Below are 19,075 nucleotides of genomic sequence, written 5' to 3' on the forward strand. Positions count from 1 at the left end.
TCTATTTTGTTTCTATTTTTTTGTCATAAACTTCTAACCTGCTGTCTATCCCATCTCTTTGTGTTCTCATGTACCCATGGTGAGACAGGCTGCTTAGAAAAGAGAGTAGGAGTTGCTTCTGTAGGAGAGACAGCCTCTTGGGAATCATGGTGGGTGTTAAGCTACACACAACCTTATACCATGACTTGAGCTTTGCAGGACTTACAGTGAAAGAAAGAACTCATCAATGAAGTGCAGGACTCTTGAAAATGACCTTTTTCTAGACATAAAAAATGACACAACTATAGGTTTGACATTGCAAGCCCTTTCAGGGCCAGAAGTGAGTGCTGTGTATATCATTGGAAGTTGGGAATCTTCTCAAATGTCTAAATCTCCTATCTGCAGTGTAGTTCTGGCTAGGATATTAAAGAGACAAGGTGGGAGAGATAATCTCTTCTACTGGACCAACTTTGGTTGGTGAGAGAGACAGGCTTTAGAGCTACACAGAACTCTTCTTCAGGCCTGGGAAAGGTAATCCCAGCATGACAGCAAAATGCAACACCCTATCACCTCTGGGTGAACACTTTTCACAAAGCAATCACTCTAAATCTGACGTCTCAGTCCATAAGCTCAAAGGAATGGTGCAGAACACTTTCAAAAGATGAGGCTGGGAGCCTAAATACTTTGCTAGAAACTAAAAATCAGGAACTGAACAGAGACTCTGGATTTATGGCTTATTAAAACAATCTGTAACCCACTAACTCTCTCTTTTTGTCCTATGATTGCACAAATGGGTTACTCCACCTCAAATGGTCCCTTACAATATGTGCTAACCACTTATCCTAAACAATCTATTCCACCTTGCATTTTGTTGTGACACTGGGAGTACATTTCCCAGATCTGAAGAAGAGCTGTGCGTGGCTCGAAAGTTTGTCTCTCTCAACAACAGAAGTTGGTCCAATAAAAGGCATTACTTCACCCACTTTGTCTCTCTAAAGTTCCTGTATACACATATACTTGGTACTAGGTATATAAAAGCTGCCAGCTATCCTATGGCTGAATCCTGTTCTTGGGTCTCAACCAGAACTGATTTTTCTGGGAGAAACTGGAGGAGAACGAGGAATATTTCATTTCTGGAAAAATAGATTAATGGGTAAAAGGCAGGTTAGGGACCCAAAGATGTATGATAAATGCATTTATCCTATTTCTCATATGGATTGGATATCACCTCCACATACACATGTAGCATTTATGTATATACACATACTCTCTCACACACATTCTATATGCAAACATTATGTTACATTATCTTCTTGAACAGTGATTTCCTAAATGCGTAACAAGATGAGAATGTGTCTATAGCTAAGATAATCTTTCAGAAAATGATGCCAACAAGTAGTTCTCATTATAGGGGCAAAACTGCTTTGAAGACAAAGAGATAAAACAAACAAGTCAGTTGGTTAGAATTTAAAGTGAGAGCAGATGTACAGCAAAACACTTTTTAAAAAATATGCAAAAATGAAAATTTGGAATCCTGACCATTTTTTTTACTCCATTCTCTTATGGATGAGATTTTTGATGAGATGAGATGGCTGAATTTTAATGCAGGTACTCATATAAACACTGCAGGGTTTTGTGGTATTTTTTTCTTCCAATAAGTCTTTACTGAATAAGCCAACAAGATACTGTATAGTGTAGAACGGAGTCTTGAAGTTAAACATGGCAGATCTCAGAAGATGGATTACGCAGACTTCAAACCACTTCTACTATCTTGTTATAGATAAAATATACCAAACACAAAGAAGAACCAAATTTGCATATATCTCAATTAATAACAATGTTTTATGATTATTTTTCAATTTATATATTTGGAGCCACTATATCTGGGACCCAGTATTCGTGACAATTTGTTCCGTGCCTTGTCTGTATTCGAGAGAATCAGAATTTAACTCTAATGGGATGTGTTTTGTTAGAGTTCCCAATACAGTCAATGCTTGCTGCATCCCCTTTGTGCTAGACTGCTGGGTGTGCTACTAGAAAGAACTGTCTTATTGAAGAGAAAATACAGTACCATGCTTGTGCAAAAACTTCACAAATAAATCTTTTACAAGCATCCCCTAGTGTCTTCTGTGATCCAAACTGACCTCTCCTGTAGATCTTACGGAAGGATGTCAGCTTCAGCTTCCTAGAATTATCCTTTTTTGTAAAAAGAAAAGCATCAGATAGGATCTGATGAAGCTTAGAGCTAGTTACTTTTTGTTTTGGCACTAATTTCTGTTTTGTTTTTTTTCATGCAGCTGGAAAGATAAGTCATGAGTAAAACCATTATTCTCATATTCTAAAGTAAAGCTTTAATGTCTCTGTTATAAGTTAGAGCAAAGAAATGCTATAAACAAAGGACTCAATGGAAATTAACCACTTCACTGTCAAAAGCTGAGAATGAAACTGCTATTTAGTGTCACTAAAAAAGTGCCTTACTTAGTTCTCTGAAGACTACACCAATGACACATTGAGAATTGGATTTCTTTGCTTGCAATTTTTGGAGGGATTCTTTCCTCAGATGGAGGAATTTTCTCACTCTGTTAAAGATACAAAATAATTGGAAAAAATAAAATAAAAAGTGAGCTGGTCTAGTAGCAAATGAAACTGTAGCATTAGCTACTTCATTGTCATATTTGATATCAGGTTTGTTTTATGTATTTACTGTATTGTCCCACATGGAAAACTCGTAATGTATTTTCAGCCAGGGGAAGTGGGGAATACAGAACATAAATATTCTTACAAAGGAGCCTATTGATGGCCTCCTCAATGCAAACCATACAGTTTAAAGATGTGCGACCTCCAGCTGTTTGTTTCTGTGTTTAAGCTACATGCTGTGAATGTTTGTCACATTGACAGAGTATATGAAAATTGGGACTAATTTGTAAAGAAAAAAGTCTTTGGAAAACCAATGCAGTGAGAACAAATCACAGTTCTTGTGATGTTTTCATGATATTTAATTTACATCATTTCATTCCAACCCTTTTTATTCCCCACAGTGATCTGTTCTATACATTCACGAGGTGAATGGGTCTACTGTAAAAAATGGATCAGACTTTCATTTGTGCACAAGTCCAACTCCTGAGCACATAGACCCTAATGAATATGTACAATCCAGATCTATGGAAATCAGGATTAGCAAATGCACAATTCAGAGGTTCTGCTTGGGTTTTATGTGCACACATTTGAAACTTTTCTCCATGGTGTATGCTAGCTAATGTAAGTATGCAGATCTTACACTAATTGAGGCAGATCCCAGAATCTGCAGCATTAATTAAGCTTGTTTGGAATATACTCTGTACAAGATGAAAGCTTGTGATATTAGTTTAATATTAAATGTCCAATCACAACAAATATCTTTGTCATCATTTATTTTTAGCTGAGAGGTTCCCAATCTTTTCAGGCATTTTATCAGACTCAGACTTCAGCTAGTGCCTATCACCTGCTTAGAATCATAGAATTGAAGTGACCACAAGGGTAATCTAGTCTAGACCCCTGCCGAGATGTAAGATTTGTGATGTCTAAACCATCCAAGACAGATGGCTATCCAGCCTCTTTTGAAAACCTCCCCCAAATGAACTGTAGTCAACTATGTGCTAAAATGGAATTTGAGCTGTTTGTATGACTGTGGACCTAATTTGAAATAATCCAAACTTTGTTGTGTGTTGGAGTATGCTCAAATGGAGGAGAGGTGGGTAGCAGTTAGAGGTAACAAAAATAATTCCAAAACATATATCTAAACATTTGTTTGAATAAAACAGTGAATTTGTTTAGCTAGTACTCCCAGTTCTTTCAATTTGTTTTTCAGGGAAATCTGGTACAAGTGAGGTTTTTTTTCAACATAACGTTCATGTAAAATGAATCCTATGAACACTCCATGCCAATACGTTTTGCACAAGGGTTCAGTACCCAAAGCCCAAACTCTGTCATCTTTGAAATTTCTTGGCTTTCCCTCCTGCTGTTTATAAAAGTTCCCATCATCAGTCAGGGAGCAGAATTAATGACATGTGACTTAGCTGGCCCAGTCACGCACCATGAATAGTCCAAGATGTAGTCAAACTGAACAGTTTGTGAAGAACCTCTCGTCTGGATCACATTCACATGAGTATTCATCAAACAATTTTGAATAGCAAGCACAATCATGTCAATCAATCTGTGCATAGATAATTCACAACTGCAAATAAAGGGCTAAACTCACTGAAGAAGTAATTTGGTATGAATAATTCACCTAGCTCTAGTAACTACAATATACTAAGACCTATTTCAGCTGATTATAATTATGGAAGAGAAAAGTACTTACAGTATCAGACATTGAAGCATGAAGTACCAGTACTGGTATATATACCAATGATTGGGAACCATTATTAAATATGTGAGATGGCTTTTCAAACCAAACACATAACCAGCTATTTCAGTGAAATTAAATACTACATTCATGCCCAGAATGAATTCACTAACTTTACTTAATCTAAAATAAACTTTCATGTATACCGCATGCCACAGGTGTGTGCACATGCACATGGCTTGCTGCTCGTCCTGTGGGGTCTTGGCAGCAAAAACATATTAAACAAATAAACAAAAAGTACAGCCTTCTCTCAGTTATCTTGAGTAAATAGGTCACATACTAGGAAAAAACACTTTGCATAGACTTTTCTACCTAAAATTACACAATTTGAGATCATATGGCAGCCTTTTATTCAGCAAAATTTCAGTGACTTTACTATTACAGTAGCCACACAGGTTGCCTAAAATACCAGATATATCAGGAGAAAATAGCAAATATACAGAATATAGAATGGAATTCCCAAATGAGATTATAAAAGGTGTCTATGGGGAGGGTGTAGTTCCTCAGATAATGATTGTACTTTGCCATCTACAACTAAAGATCAGATTAATCTCTTCAGTGCAGAAGAGAAATGTTTTCATGCCATTTTAGAAGTTGCTCAAAGACTGCTTGGGCTCAGGGATGGGCATGGTGAAATTCACAGAGGAAAGGACCACAGCTCTCTCTCCCAACATAAAAAGCCATCAATGATCAAATAACTCCAAATTTTTCAGAGTGATTTTGTTAAATCTTTAATTAATGGGCCACTTTTATCAGAATACCAATTTTTGCTGGGCCTTTCTGTGGTCTCTGTAGCAAGCATGCATGCATGCATTCCCTTCTCCCTTGGAAATTTTTTAGAAAACAAGCCCTGTGAGTTTTTTGTATGAGGGGCTTACTGATATTCGTGTGGTTTTCTTCCTCTTTGTTGTGAACTTGTGTGTGTTCCCTAGGCTCAGGAGACAGAGTGAGCCAAAGTGTGTTTAAAAAGAATAAAATCCATCACTGAGCTGGCAAGAGAACCAGAGCTTTTGGCAAGCACAGGAGTCAGGAGTTGCTAGAACCTTATGTAACTTTCTGAGCAACATCATGATTTTAGCAGAAGCATGATGTTCCATACTGTCTGTGTCAAGTTCAGGGATACAGAATTGAATCCAACTGAAGAGTTGAGGGCAGAAGAGAACAAAATCTAGGCTCAAATACTACTTTTAAAGCACAGATCCTTGTTGAAAAAGTGGCCAAAAGACTAAGGATTGAAGAAGGGAGAGTAAAAGGGGCGGCATGGACTAGTATCCTTGCAAATCCCTCAACTCACCAAATGTTTAGTTAATGCCCATCGCCATTCACCTAAAACAATAGGACTTTGATGTGATAATTTCACTGAAGTTAATTCAGTTCACAGCAGGTCTGACGAGAGCCTTTCTAAAAACAAACAAACAAACAAACAAAAGCTCTCTCACTTGCCAGGTTGCTTCTTCGTAGTTCTCTGTACTGAACTTTATTCAGGCCATTAAACCAATCAGGGCCTAATCAAAATCCACAGAAGCCAGTGGAAGTCTTTCCACGGATCTCATTGGATATTTGGATGAGGCTTTCAGTGATTTGGATAGGTATATTGACATTAAGACATGGCAAATCCTATAGGATTTGGACATTTTATGTCAATAGGAGTTGACAGCACTCAGCATCTCACAGGTCCAGGCCTTAACTAAACATGCTAGTTCTGCAAAAGTTGTTCTCTTAGAAAGTCTTTTGATCTCATGAGAGCCACCTGATAGCTGGTGAGTACCCTCATTTCCTATTGAAGTTGGTTAGAAAATGTGTAACATTTCTTAATTTTAATGAAAAATGGGGGAAAGTGTATCTGATATTTTGGGACCATTTTCTGACTAGCTCTTATGAATAGGAATACAGAGAACTCTGAATCTTGCAGAAAGTGTCTGATGCTTTTTGTTTCCATCAATAGCAGGAAAAAAAAAGCACCACTGAAACAGTCTCTCTGGTAGCACTTCAGAACTTCTACTTCTAGGTGGAACCAGGAAATACAGAGGCAGATGAAAGTGACAAATGGAGAACAGAGTTACTCTAACTTGTTTGAACCTCAGAAGAAGTTCATTATGAGTTTGGGTGAGAGGGTTGTACTCATTTTATCAGAACTGACTTTGCCCATTCCTAGTGACCCTGTTTTAATGAACACCTATATCCCGTACTACAGGACTACCTATGGACCTACATCCTTCAGACAGCTTCGACAGCAAAGTGGTTAATGTTTGAAGAATGAGTCTTTCTATCCTTTGCCATGGCATTGGGTTCTTATTGTACAACCCTGTACAGTACTTCAGCAATATTTTTTTTAAGATTTAAAAAGCAAAGAGTTACAAAACCATTTGCAATTAACTTGAAATAGAAAAGATAGCACTTTTTTTTAAATCCCATTATATAGTACACCGTATAAATTACAGAGTATTCAAATGCACAAATGCATCTGTGTAACATTTATCAAATGTAATTTTCGTGTGTGTGTATTCTTTTTCCAGAGTTTTTGCTTGTAGTTCTATGCATCTCACTTTCCCCTCACTATCACGTATGACAGTGTTCCAGATCTGAGACACTGCTGTTGCAGTATCGCATGTTGTTGGGGATGTGGCAGTCTGTGTAGTTAATTCCCCCGTTTGGGGTATAAATGGGCTGCAGTCTGAAATCTCCTTTAAGGAGCTGATCGTTATTTAAGGAGACAATCTGGAAGCTGGTTTCCGTCATCTCCAGGATGGAGTTGTCCTTCTTGGTCCCCGCCTCGCAATAGTCATCTTTCCGCCGGCCCCGGTTGTATTTCCACTTCTGGGAGGTGTAGCGCCCCTTTTTATGCATGTGCCAGCAAAAAATGCTGAGCAAGACCACAAGAACAAATATCACTGCACCCCCAATCAAGCCTGCCAGCAAAAAGGGGGAGCCCATATGCTGAGAAGTTGTCTGCTCATGGCTGGAGGCTGTGTTGCTGCCATTGTTTAAGTGGGAAGCCTTGGTTGTGGCTTCTGAACAGACAGTGTCTTCTCCAGCTCGGTAATTATTAAAAGCATCCAGTGGAACCAAACAAATCCGATAAGTGGATTTGGGTTCAAGATTCACCAAGCTTAAGTGTTGTTTCTCACCACTTACTATCCGTTCCTGAACAATACCTCCTACCAGGCTGTGGCCCATTTTAACCCATGTGAGTTTGTACGCCATCACGGTAAAAAGGGACAGCCAGTTGACCTGGATGCAAGAGTCATTCACAAAATGGATGGAGAGTTGGATCCTTTCAGAAATGGGAGGTGTCACCATTTCTCCGCCCTCCCTGTCAGGCACAGTGGGGAGTGTGGATTTTGTGGGTGGGAGAGGACTGTATTTATCACTTGGAGTTGGAACTGATGAAGTGGGAACCAGTGTGGTTGGCAAGGTGGTAGCGGGGGCTGGGGTGATAAGTGGCAGACCAGGAGTGGTGGTGGGGCATGACAACATATTCATATTGAGCTCCCTGACAGCCATACCTCGGACCTGTTCTGGTCCCTGGCACATAAAACCCCGGACATTGATGGATGAGGGAATAAATTTGAGCCATTCAGTGACCCATTTAATACTGCAGTCACATAACCAGGGATTATTCCGCACAGTGAGCTGCTTCAGGTTGTGGAGGTTATCAAAGACCCCTTTCACCAGCATCCGGAGCTGATTGTTGGAAATATCAAGCCGCTCCAGCTTGTGGAGGTTTGAAAAGGCTGAAAGTGGTATGTGGGTTATCTGGTTGTCCTGCAGGTAGAGCCTCAGCAGAAGTGTACCTGGAAGATCAGGGGGAGGGTAGGATAGTGAATTCCGTACTATTGAGAATTCTTTGAGCTTGGTCAGATGGCTGAAGGTGCCCTCAGCTATACCTTTATTGGTCAGGAGATTGCCATCCAAAATAAGACGCTCCAAGCTCGTGAGATTCTGGAAGGCCATGTCTGAAATTATGGCAATTCGGTTTTCATCAACTCGTAACTCTTGTAAGTCCACTGGAAGGCCAACTGGTACACTGCTCAAGTGATTTTTAGACAAGAACAGAAGCTTGAGGCTGACAGCTTCCCGAAATGCTCCATCCTCAACCCCCACAGTAGAGATGGAGTTGTCATCTAGGTGCAGCTCTTCCAGCTTCAGGAGCTGGGCCAGGGCAACCCGAGAAATGGTTTGAATGTTGTTTTCCTGCAGGTGAAGAACCCTGACATTCTTGGGCAGGTTCATGGGAAACTCATCCAATTGGTTGCCATACAGGTAGACCGTGTGCACAGACTGTACGTTGTGCAGCTCTGCAGGGAATCCAGCATTATTAATTTGGTTATTGTGGAGGTAGAGTACGGTTACACCCTCCGGTATCCCAAGAGGCACTGAGGTCAAGCTTCGCTCATTACAGTAGACAAAGTTTCGGTCACAGCGGCACACATTTGGACAGGCCAGAGTTTTGGAGACCTGCATGCAGAGCCCCAGGGAAATTATGAGCCAGGATTTCAGGAAAGCAGCCCAATCTTTGGGCCACATTTTCGTCCACAAGCCCATTTTGAACTTAAAGAAATGGAATACCAAAGAAAGAAAAATTAAAACAATGATAAAGAACAGGTAGTGAAAACTCAGGTTGTTGGAATTGGCTTGAATTTGTGTCCAGTGATCAGGTCAGAGGTAAAGTCCTGGAGGCTAACTGTGAAATAATCCTTTTATGATTGGTCTGCCTTCTACTCTTCATAGGAAAGCCACAGTCTGATTAGCCAGGGTTACACACTTTGCTGCCTTCCTCCATGTGTGCTGAAAGAAGCAATAGCTGTGTCTTTCAAGGTAGGCTACTGGCAATTTAAAGCTACCAAAAGTCGTCAGGAGAAAGGTTGGCTGGACCAGTAGTTCCTTTCTCTGAAGCCAGGTAGTGGTGCACTCAGCTTTCTTCAGCTTCCAAGGTCTTCATTTCAGCTTGATGATGGATCTGAGAAACCTGTTAAGAAAAACAAGAGAGAAATTAAACAACATGATATGTTTAATAGAGAAGAACATCAATGGAAGAATATTGTCTTCACACAGCATATAACTCTTGTGGCATTTTGGAAATAGCTATGCTATTAAACAGTGGGTTAATATTACTACAGAAATATTATAATAATAGATTAGATCCAAACCCCTTTGTAGAGATGAAAGCTCAATGAAAATTAACCATTCCACTGTCAAAAGCTGAGACTGAAAGTGTTAGTTAGTGTCAGGGCTGGCTCCAGGCACTAGCAAAGGAAGCAGGTGCTTGGGGCAGCCAATGGAAAGGGGTGGCATGTCCGGGTCTTCGGCGGCAATTCAGCAGCAGGTCCCTCACCCGAAGAATGAAGTGGCGCAGTAGAGCTGCTGCCGAAGTGCTGCCGATTGAGGCCTTTTCTTTTTCTTCGCTGCTTGGGGCAGCAAAAAAACTGGAGCCGGCCCTGGTTAGCATCACTAATAAAGTGTATTATTCAGTCCCCTGAAGGCTACACTAATAATACATAAAGAATTGGATTTCTTTGCTTGCAATATTAGGACAGATTCTTTCCCCAGATGGATGAATTTTCTCACTCTGATAGACATAAAATGATTGGGGAAAGAAGTGAGCTGATCCACTAGCAAATGGAACTGTGGGGTTAGCTACTTTGTTATCATATTTGATATCAGATTTGTTTTATCCATATACTGTCCCATAAGGAAAACTCCTAATCTATTTTCAGCCAGGGGGAAGAGGGGAGTACAGAACACAAATATTCTTACAAAGGAGTCCATTGATGGCTTTCCCATACAGCTTAAAGATGTGCAATTACCAGGTGTTCATTTCTGCTTTTAAGCTACATGCTGTGAATGTTTGTTACATTGACAGAGTATATGAAAATTGGGACTAGTTTGTAAAGAAAAAAGTCTTTGGAAAATTGTGCAGTGAGTACTAATCACAGCTGTTGTGATGTTTTCATAATATTTAATTTAAATCATTTCATTTTAACCCTTTTTTATTCCCCACAGTGATCTGTTCTATATATTTACATGAAGTAAATGAGTCTATTGTAAAAATTGGATCAGACTTTCATTTGTGCACAAGTCCAACTCCTGAGCACACAGACCCTAATGAATGTATACAATCCATGATTTCAGTGAGGTTTGGATCAGTTCCTTATGTTTGGATATAACGTTCTCAGACTCTTGTACTACCACAGTCTATTTAGCATATTAAAACTCATATATTTTATTTTTTAAAAGGCTTAAGTATTGTCTCCTTTTGGAAAAAAAAAAAAGAAATTGACTCTGTCTCTTTGAGTCAATAAGAGTTATGTCACTGACATCAATGGGAAGAGGATCAAGCCCTAATTAATCACACTGTATGCTTTTTCTTTTCATTTAATCTCCTTTTCTAATCTGTTCGGTTCAGATCTCTCCATAGTCGCATGTACTTCCTTCTCTGCCCCAGTGCACTCTAAGTAACTACAATTTCATTTTAATAGATTATCAGCAGATCATGTGAGTATTTTTACTAAAACTATCAGCAGCGAAATAGTTAATAATGCTGGCACTCACACTGACATCATTAAACTTAAGAACTAATATTCCATTGAGAGGAATAGGTAATAATAACTTGTCAAAGTTATTATTTTATGATATCAGCAGAGATTCAGAAATGCAACACTATAGCAATTCATATTTGGAGGGTTTTCTTTGCAACCATGAAAGTTAAACACTTATTTTATTTAAAATGAAGCTTAGATTCTGCTACATAAGTCTATGACAGTGGGTGGATTCTGTAGAAAATTCCTTTGCACTAGAATACATGAGATTTTGAACATTTTCCCCTCCTGCTTGTGTCTCTTAATTCCTCTCTCCTTATGATATTATTTATTATTCAACTTTATAACTGAATTATTTAACTCTGTAAAGCAATTTGGAATACAGTAGCTATGAAAGATACTTCATGAGTTGGGTCCTTTGTTTTCAGTTTTTATTTTATTTAATTTTTCCTGGGAATTTATCAGTATTTATTACCACCACAACAAAAACAGGTGTAAATCAGTGCAAAGAACTATTAGTAATTTTTCTGGGTAAATATCAGGGTTTATTTTGGTGAACGGAAAGACGGGAAAAAGTATTTAGCACATTAATGCTTTGAATTCCATTGATCAATGTGATTTGCCGCAGAACAAAAAAAGAACTCAAAACACAAGGCCATCTCTGAGTTTAAGAAAACAATACATTTCTAATATGCAAATAAAACTTTTCATTTGAATAAATAGTTTACTGTTGTAGACTTAGAACTATTAGACTATAAATGTTTACATTTAATAACTGGACCACATCATTAGCAGCACATTCACTGAACTTCAGCCTTTTCTCCTGTTTTTGTCTTTTTGAAACTTTCAAATACTTCAGTTCTGAAACATATTCTGATACAGACTTTTGTTTTCTTCCCATTTTAGTGTGTCAGATCTTTAAACCGTTATCTGAAATGTGTATGTGATGGGAGTAAGATTCATCAGTACATTCAGATGCTCTTGCCAGTCAAAACTTGTGTACATGCCTTTTTGTTTATTGTGTGTATCTTCTAGACTAACACACAGCCTTGCTTCAACAGGCAGCTTTGCATATACACATAGACTAATGTGTTATTGTAATACATATATCTCATGCAATGTATTGTATTTTCCTAATAAAACACGTAATTTTTATATATTTTAATTATACAAAAGGAGGGTGAAAAAACTGAAAAACCCAGTAATTTTTCAGTTAAAATTGGTTTAAATTGAAAACAAAGGAGCTTATACATGAGATAGTGATGCCTTGTTAAAGCTACAGTGTCCCTAATACTTAAGCCTCAGTACAGATGTCTAAAATAATTGTATTACCCTACCACACCTTGCTTAATGCAATCTGAAATTCATGAGCCAAATCCTGAGGTGCTGATCATCCATTGACCTCAGCTGAAATTGCAGGTGCTCAGTCCTTTTCAGGATTTGGCCCAAAATACAACTGTTGAAAAAATGTCTCTTCAAAAAGAAGTATGAGTAATTACAATAGGCACTCAGTATGGTTTTGAGGGGCACAAGAAAACCTAGCTAGATAAGGATAAAAAAACTGTTGTTTCTTTTCAAATAGCATAGTGGCATCCATCTCTAAATGTAGTGCAAGAAATTTAATTCAGGAGTAAACAGCATCTTAAAGCTTATACCTGTACCTGTACTACTGCCATACAATGTACAGTGTGCCCCAAAAGCTGCCCTTGGGAACACTACGGTTTGGGAGTTTAGTAACTGTGTTTTGGAGCCGAGATATTATAACCTTACAACAGGAAACTTTGTACTTGAAGATTATTGTGGTTATATAGAAGGCTCATCAGGTATCAGCCCCTAGGCTAAAACAGTCTGAGCTAAAAAGCAAGCACCAGAATAGTCTCCTAGCTTATTATTATGCATCCAAATGATAAATTTACCACATGTCTCTACTGTACACCATGCTCCTATAGAAAGAGAAAGATTAGTTAACCTGCTGCTCAAGGCTTTGCTCTCTTGCAGGCCTATTTCAGTCAAGAGCGGTGACATAACCTTATTCCCAGATTCTGGACCTTAGCGTCCAAAATTTGGGGGTTAGCATGAAAACCTCCAAGCTTAGTTACCAGCTTGGACCTGGTACTGCTGCCACCACCCAAAAAATTAGAGTGTTTTGGGGCACTCTGGTCCCCCTGAAAAACCTTCCCTGGGGACCACAAGACCCAAATCCCTTGAGTCTCACAACAAAGGGAAATAATCCTGATTCCCTTCCCCCCTCCAGGTGCTCCTGGAGAGATACACAGACACAAGCTCTGTGAAACTACGCAGAGTGAGTCCCCCTCTCCGTTCCCAATCCTGGAACAAAAGCACTTTCCTCTTCACCCAGAGGAAATGCAAAATCAGGCTAGCAATCCAACACACAGCTCTCCCCTTGATTTCTTCCTCCCACCAATTCCCTGGTGAGTACAGACTTAATTTCCCTGAAGTAAGAAAAACTCCAACAGGTCTTAAAAGAAAACTTTATATAAAAAAGAAAGAAAAAATACAAATGGTCTCTCTGTATTAAGATGATACAACACAGGGTCAATTGCTTAAAAGAATATTGAATAAACAGCCTTATTCAAAAAGAATACAAATTAAAGCACTCCAGCACTTACATTCATGCAAATACCAAAGAAAAGAAACCATAGAACTTACTATCTGATCTCTTTGTCCTTACACTTAGAAACAGAAGACTAGAAAATAAAAAGTACTTCTCCAAAGCTCAGAGAAGCAGGCAAACAGACAAAAGACTCAGAGACACACTTCCCTCCACCCAAAGTTGAAAAAATCCAGTTTCCTGATTGGTTCTCTGGTCAGGTGTTTCAGGTGAAAGAGACATTAACCCTTAGCTATCTGTTTATGACAAGCGGTTTCTTTTCAATTATGTAAATGATGATGCTGTAGAGAAACTCTAACAGGATTACATTCTAACGTGAGTCTGAGGGTGACAGTTTATCCTCCTTTAATATGGCCAAGCTCCAATCTAGATCATGCTGTCCTGATCAGTCAGGACAATTTCTATATAAAATGATGAAGGGTTCACAGAGCCTTTTTCGAGATGCTTGGGACCACACAGAGTGACCGTGGCTCCTGCACTCCTATTCTGTGATTGGAAGTAGCCTCTGTGTGTCAGCAGAGTCTAAAGGAGAGACCACATGGTACTGTGGTTGTTCCTCCAGTTGCTAAAGAGATTGGGCTTAATCACCCTGGCATATGTTGGGGAGCCCATCTGGAGAGGGATTGCCAGGCAATCACAGCTTCTGCCTTCACAAGAAGCCCACAGAGGGTGATGGTCACACTGAAGGTAAGTGTAACTTATATAGGCCTTGTATTGGCCCCAAGCAATGGGATGACTTTCACTCTCACAGAGGAAGCACATGAAGAAAGAGATTATAGTTCCTACCTAGTAAAGAAATACAACACAGTCAACGCTGCTCATTAGGTAACACACTTAGAAGATCTTCGATTGACCAGTTACTTAGGAATACCAGCTGAGCATTGACTACACTCACAAAAAGCTGGTTTCAGAGTAGCAGCCGTATTAGTCTGTATCCACAAAAAGAACAAGAGTACTTGTGGCACCTTAGAGACTAACAAATTTATTTCAGCATGAGCTTTCGTGAGCTACAGCCCACTTCATCAGATGCACAGAATGGAACACACAGACAGGAGATATTTATACATACAGAGAACATGAAAAGATGGAAGTCTGCATACTAACAGGAAGAGTCTAATCAATTGAGATGAGCTATCGTCAGCAGGGGAAAAAAACTTTTGCAGTGATAATTAAGATGACCCATAGAAGGTGTGAGAAGAACTTAACACAGGGAAATAGATTCAATTAGTATAATGACCCAGCCATTCCCAGTCTCTGTTAAGGCCTGAGTTAATTGTGTCTAATTTGCATATTAATTCGAGTTCAGAAGTATCTCTTTTGAGTCTGTTTTTGAAGTTTTTTTGTTGCAAAACTGCCACCTTCAAGTTTGTCACGGAGTGGTTAAAGAGGTTGAAGTGTTCTCCCACTGGTTTTTGAATGTTATGATTCCTGATGTCAGATTTGTGTCCATTTATTCTTTTGTGAAGAGACTGTCCGATTTGGCCAATGTACATGGCAGAGGGGCATTGCTGGCACATGATGGCATATATCACGTTGGTAGATGTGCAGGTGAACAAACTCCTGATGGCATGGCTAATGTGATTAGGTCCTATGATGGTGTCACTTGAATCGATATGTGGACAGAGCTGGCATCGGGCTTTGTTGCAAGGATAGGTTCCTGGGTTAGTGTTTATGTTGTATGGTGTGCGGCTGCTGGTGAGTATTTGTTTCAGGTTGGGATGCTGTCTATAAGCGAGGACTGGCCTGTCTCCCAGGATCTGTGAGAGTGAGGGATCATCTTTAAGGATAGGTTGAAGACTTCTTCCAGAAAACACCATCCTGGCCACTATGGATGTGGAAGCCCTCTATACCAATATTTCACACAAAGATGGATTACAAGCCGATAACATCATAGCTAACCTAGTGGCTGAACTTTGTGACTTTGTCCTCACCCACAACTATTTCACATTTGGGGACAATATATACCTTCAAATCAGTGGCACTGCTATGGGTACTCGCATGGCCCCGCAGTATGCCAACATCTTTATGGCTGACTTAGAACAACGCTTCCTTAGCTCTCGTTCCCTAATGCCCCTACTCTACTTGTGCTACATTGATGACATCTTCATCATCTGGACTCATGGAAAAGAAACCCTCGAGGAATTCCACCGTGATTTTAACAATTTCCATCCCACCATCAACTTCAGCCTAGATCAATCCACACAAGTGATCCATTTCCTAGACACTACTGTGCTAATAAGCAATGGTCACATAAACACCACCCTATACCAGAAACCCACTGACCGCTATACTTACCTACATGCCTCCAGCTTCCATTCAGGACACACCACACGATCCATTGTCTACAGCCAAGCTCTAAGATACAACTGTATTTGCTCCAATCCCTCAGACAGAGATAAATACCTACAAGATCTCTATCAAGCATTCTTAAAACTACAATACCCACCTGCTGAAGTAAAAAAACAGATTGACAGAGCCAGAAGAGTACCCAGAAGCCACCTACTACAGGACAGGCCCAACAAAGAAAATAACAGAACGCCACTAGCCATCACCTACAGCCCCCAACTAAAACCTCTCCAGCACATCATCAAAGATCTACAACCTACCCTTAAAGATGATCCCTCACTCTCACAGATCCTGGGAGACAGGCCAGTCCTCACTTATAGACAGCATCCCAACTTGAAACATATGCTCACCAGCAGCCACACACCATACAACATAAACACTAACCCAGGAACCTATCCTTGCAACAAAGCCCGATGCCAGCTCTGTCCACATATCGATTCAAGTGACACCATCATAGGACCTAATCACATTAGCCACGCCATCAGGAGTTCGTTCACCTGCACATCTACCAACGTGATATATGCCATCATGTGCCAGCAATGCCCCTCTGCCATGTACATTGGCCAAACCGGACAGTCTCTTCACAAAAGAATAAATGGACACAAATCTGACATCAGGAATCATAACATTCAAAAACCAGTGGGAGAACACTTCAACCTCTTTAACCACTCTGTGGCAGACTTGAAGGTGGCAATTTTGCAACAAAAAAACTTCAAAAACAGACCCAAAAGAGATACTGCTGAACTCGAATTAATATGCAAATTAGACACAATTAACTCAGGCCTTAACAGAGACTGGGAATGGCTGGGTCATTATACTAATTGACTCTATTTCCCTATGTTAAGTTCTCATCACACCTTCTATGGGTCATCTTAATTATCACTGCAAAAGTTTTTTTCCCCTGCTGACGATAGCTCATCTCAATTGATTAGACTCTTCCTGTTGGTATGCAGACTTCCATCTCTTCACGTTCTCTGTATTCACAAAAAGCTGGTGCTTTGGGGTTTATCTCTTGCGGTTACATGGGTTTTGCCTTCATAAATCTTTTAAAAGTTTCCTGCAACATGTTTTCTCCCCTTTCAACTGCTGTGGAAGTGACTCTGTTTTATTAATTCCAGGATCCTAAACTCCAGCCAGTGGTGGTTAATAAACTGAGACTATAAAACTCCTAGTACAGAAAATAGGCATTGTCATGCAGTCAGTAACCACCGCTGATTGTATTAAGCACCAGCACAAGGACAAATCTAATCAGACATTTATGACTTCAGTGTTGACTGTGGTGTGACAGAGGAAAGGAATAGGAGCAAAGGTGCAAATGAAAGGGAAATATTTTATCTCAGCATCATGCTGCAATTGTTATTATTAGTGTTAGATATATATTTTACAGTAGAACTCAGAGACCCCGATCCAAATGGAAACTCCTTTATGCTAGGAGCTGTACTATAGGTCTCTGCCCCAAATTGCTGAAAATGTAAGATGAGGCTTACAGGTTAAAGAATAGGCAATCTGCTTGGTTAAACAAAATAACACTGCAGGGGATACAGTCACAATTTAATCCATGCCTAAGCAAACTCCAAGGAATTGGAAAAACTGAAGCACTTGATCTGTGGTTAATTTTCAAAACTGAAAGCAGGTAAAATACTAACAAATACTCACACGTTCTCCCATTTCTGTGCTGTGGTCAGGAAGGTAACCATTGTCTCCTCATTCAGATCCTCCTAACCCCCACCCCAAAGACCTTCTTTCACGATGTGTACAAGAAACTAGCTTACAATCTGCTAGTAAACTGATCATTTGTGGAGGTCAAATGTTTGAGGGAGGAAAATCGAGGCACTCTGCGTGGCCAAAGCTCAGCACTTTATTTTAGCCAACTTCATTATTTGGGGGCAAATGATTCATGAATTACAAATGCTTTTGGTTGGCAAAACTCAGACACTGGATCTGAAGTTGAGATTTGCTGCTGAAGAGAACTGAGGAGGAAGGGTAGGGAGAGGGGATCTAGTGTGTTTAATTAAAATAGAACCATCAATAACGAAATAAATACATGTGCCCGTCATCACCCTAATCACTGTTGTATCCTTTCCCTTACCTCCACAGCCTTTATCTTTCACAGCTGGGGCTGTGTCTTCCACTCTAGAAAGGGCCCAGCAGACCCTAGTGCAGTAGAAATAATAAACACAGACGCTACAAAGGGTCAAATAATAGGGATGAATGAACTGTTTTGGAATAAATAAGAACACACATACACACCCTTTATGCACCTATGTTTGAAAATTGCAGCTTAAGGGCCCGATCCTGCAACCACTGAAGTCAATGGCAAAGCCGCCATTCACTTCTTGGGAGGAACTCCCTTTAAATATTTTCAGAGCTACCTTATTGTCCTCCTCCAAATCCAAAAAATGGATGGCTACAAAAAAGCTTGGCAACAGTTAGGCACCTTGTGTGCAGAGATCACAGCCTGTCATCCTGCTCAATATTATCTTATTGTTTCCTTGTGCTCTCCCATCTATGTGCATCCACCTCCTATACTTAGCCTGTAAGTTCTTTGGGGCAAGGACTGTCTCTTTGTTCTGCATTTGTACTGTTCCTAGAGCAATAGGGTCCTGGTCCATGACTAAGGATCCTAGGTGCCATCACAATACTATAACCACTAGTAGTACTACTAAGTACTATTTCAGTGGTACAGGAAATCCTGACTCTTTGTCCAATATTTCAATTACCCAGTATCCAGTTTGCCTGGAGATGCTTACATTTTCCTAAAGCTGTCCTGACTGTATCTATACCTTGCACATTATAAGTGACAGTGCAAGCAGCAACCAAAAAGTTAAATGAGAAATCCACCCTCGTTTAGAACGATTACAAGTGAATCAATCCTATTCAGCATAAATCTGTTCTGAATACATCTATTGTGTCCTAGAGTAGAATAAGGTCATAATCAAGTCATGATCTCACCTCACACCTTTATTATGTACAGTAAGTACAAGACTATTATGTACAAAACTGAATAACAGCAAGAAGAAAAAAATCTAATTACATTCCTTTGGAGCCTAGAATAGTTTGTGTTACAGTCACTTGGACCTGTTTTTATGTCATCTGATAACAAAAGATAATTATAGAATAATACACGCTACAGCCCTCTGTCTATATAAATCCTGTATATGCTCATTTTCAGTGCACACCTACAAATGAATGGAC

General features: G+C 39.7%; 1 protein-coding gene across 2 annotated transcripts in view; it reads right to left on the reverse strand.

Moving 5' to 3' along the window:
• Nucleotides 1-4,689: 4,689 nt before the first annotated feature.
• Nucleotides 4,690-19,075, reverse strand: part of FLRT2 (fibronectin leucine rich transmembrane protein 2) — a 72,965-nt gene continuing 58,579 nt past the window's right edge. For both annotated transcript variants that reach the window (XM_030558977.1, XM_030558976.1), the window contains exon 2: nucleotides 4,690-9,332. In XM_030558977.1, coding sequence (XP_030414837.1) covers nucleotides 6,923-8,908 — 1,986 coding nt within the window. In that variant the 5' untranslated portion in view covers nucleotides 8,909-9,332 and the 3' untranslated portion in view covers nucleotides 4,690-6,922. The remainder of the gene's footprint in view (nucleotides 9,333-19,075) is intronic.

This window comes from Gopherus evgoodei, chromosome 4, assembly GCF_007399415.2.
Source record: "Gopherus evgoodei ecotype Sinaloan lineage chromosome 4, rGopEvg1_v1.p, whole genome shotgun sequence".
Classification (NCBI taxonomy): domain Eukaryota; kingdom Metazoa; phylum Chordata; order Testudines; family Testudinidae; genus Gopherus; species Gopherus evgoodei.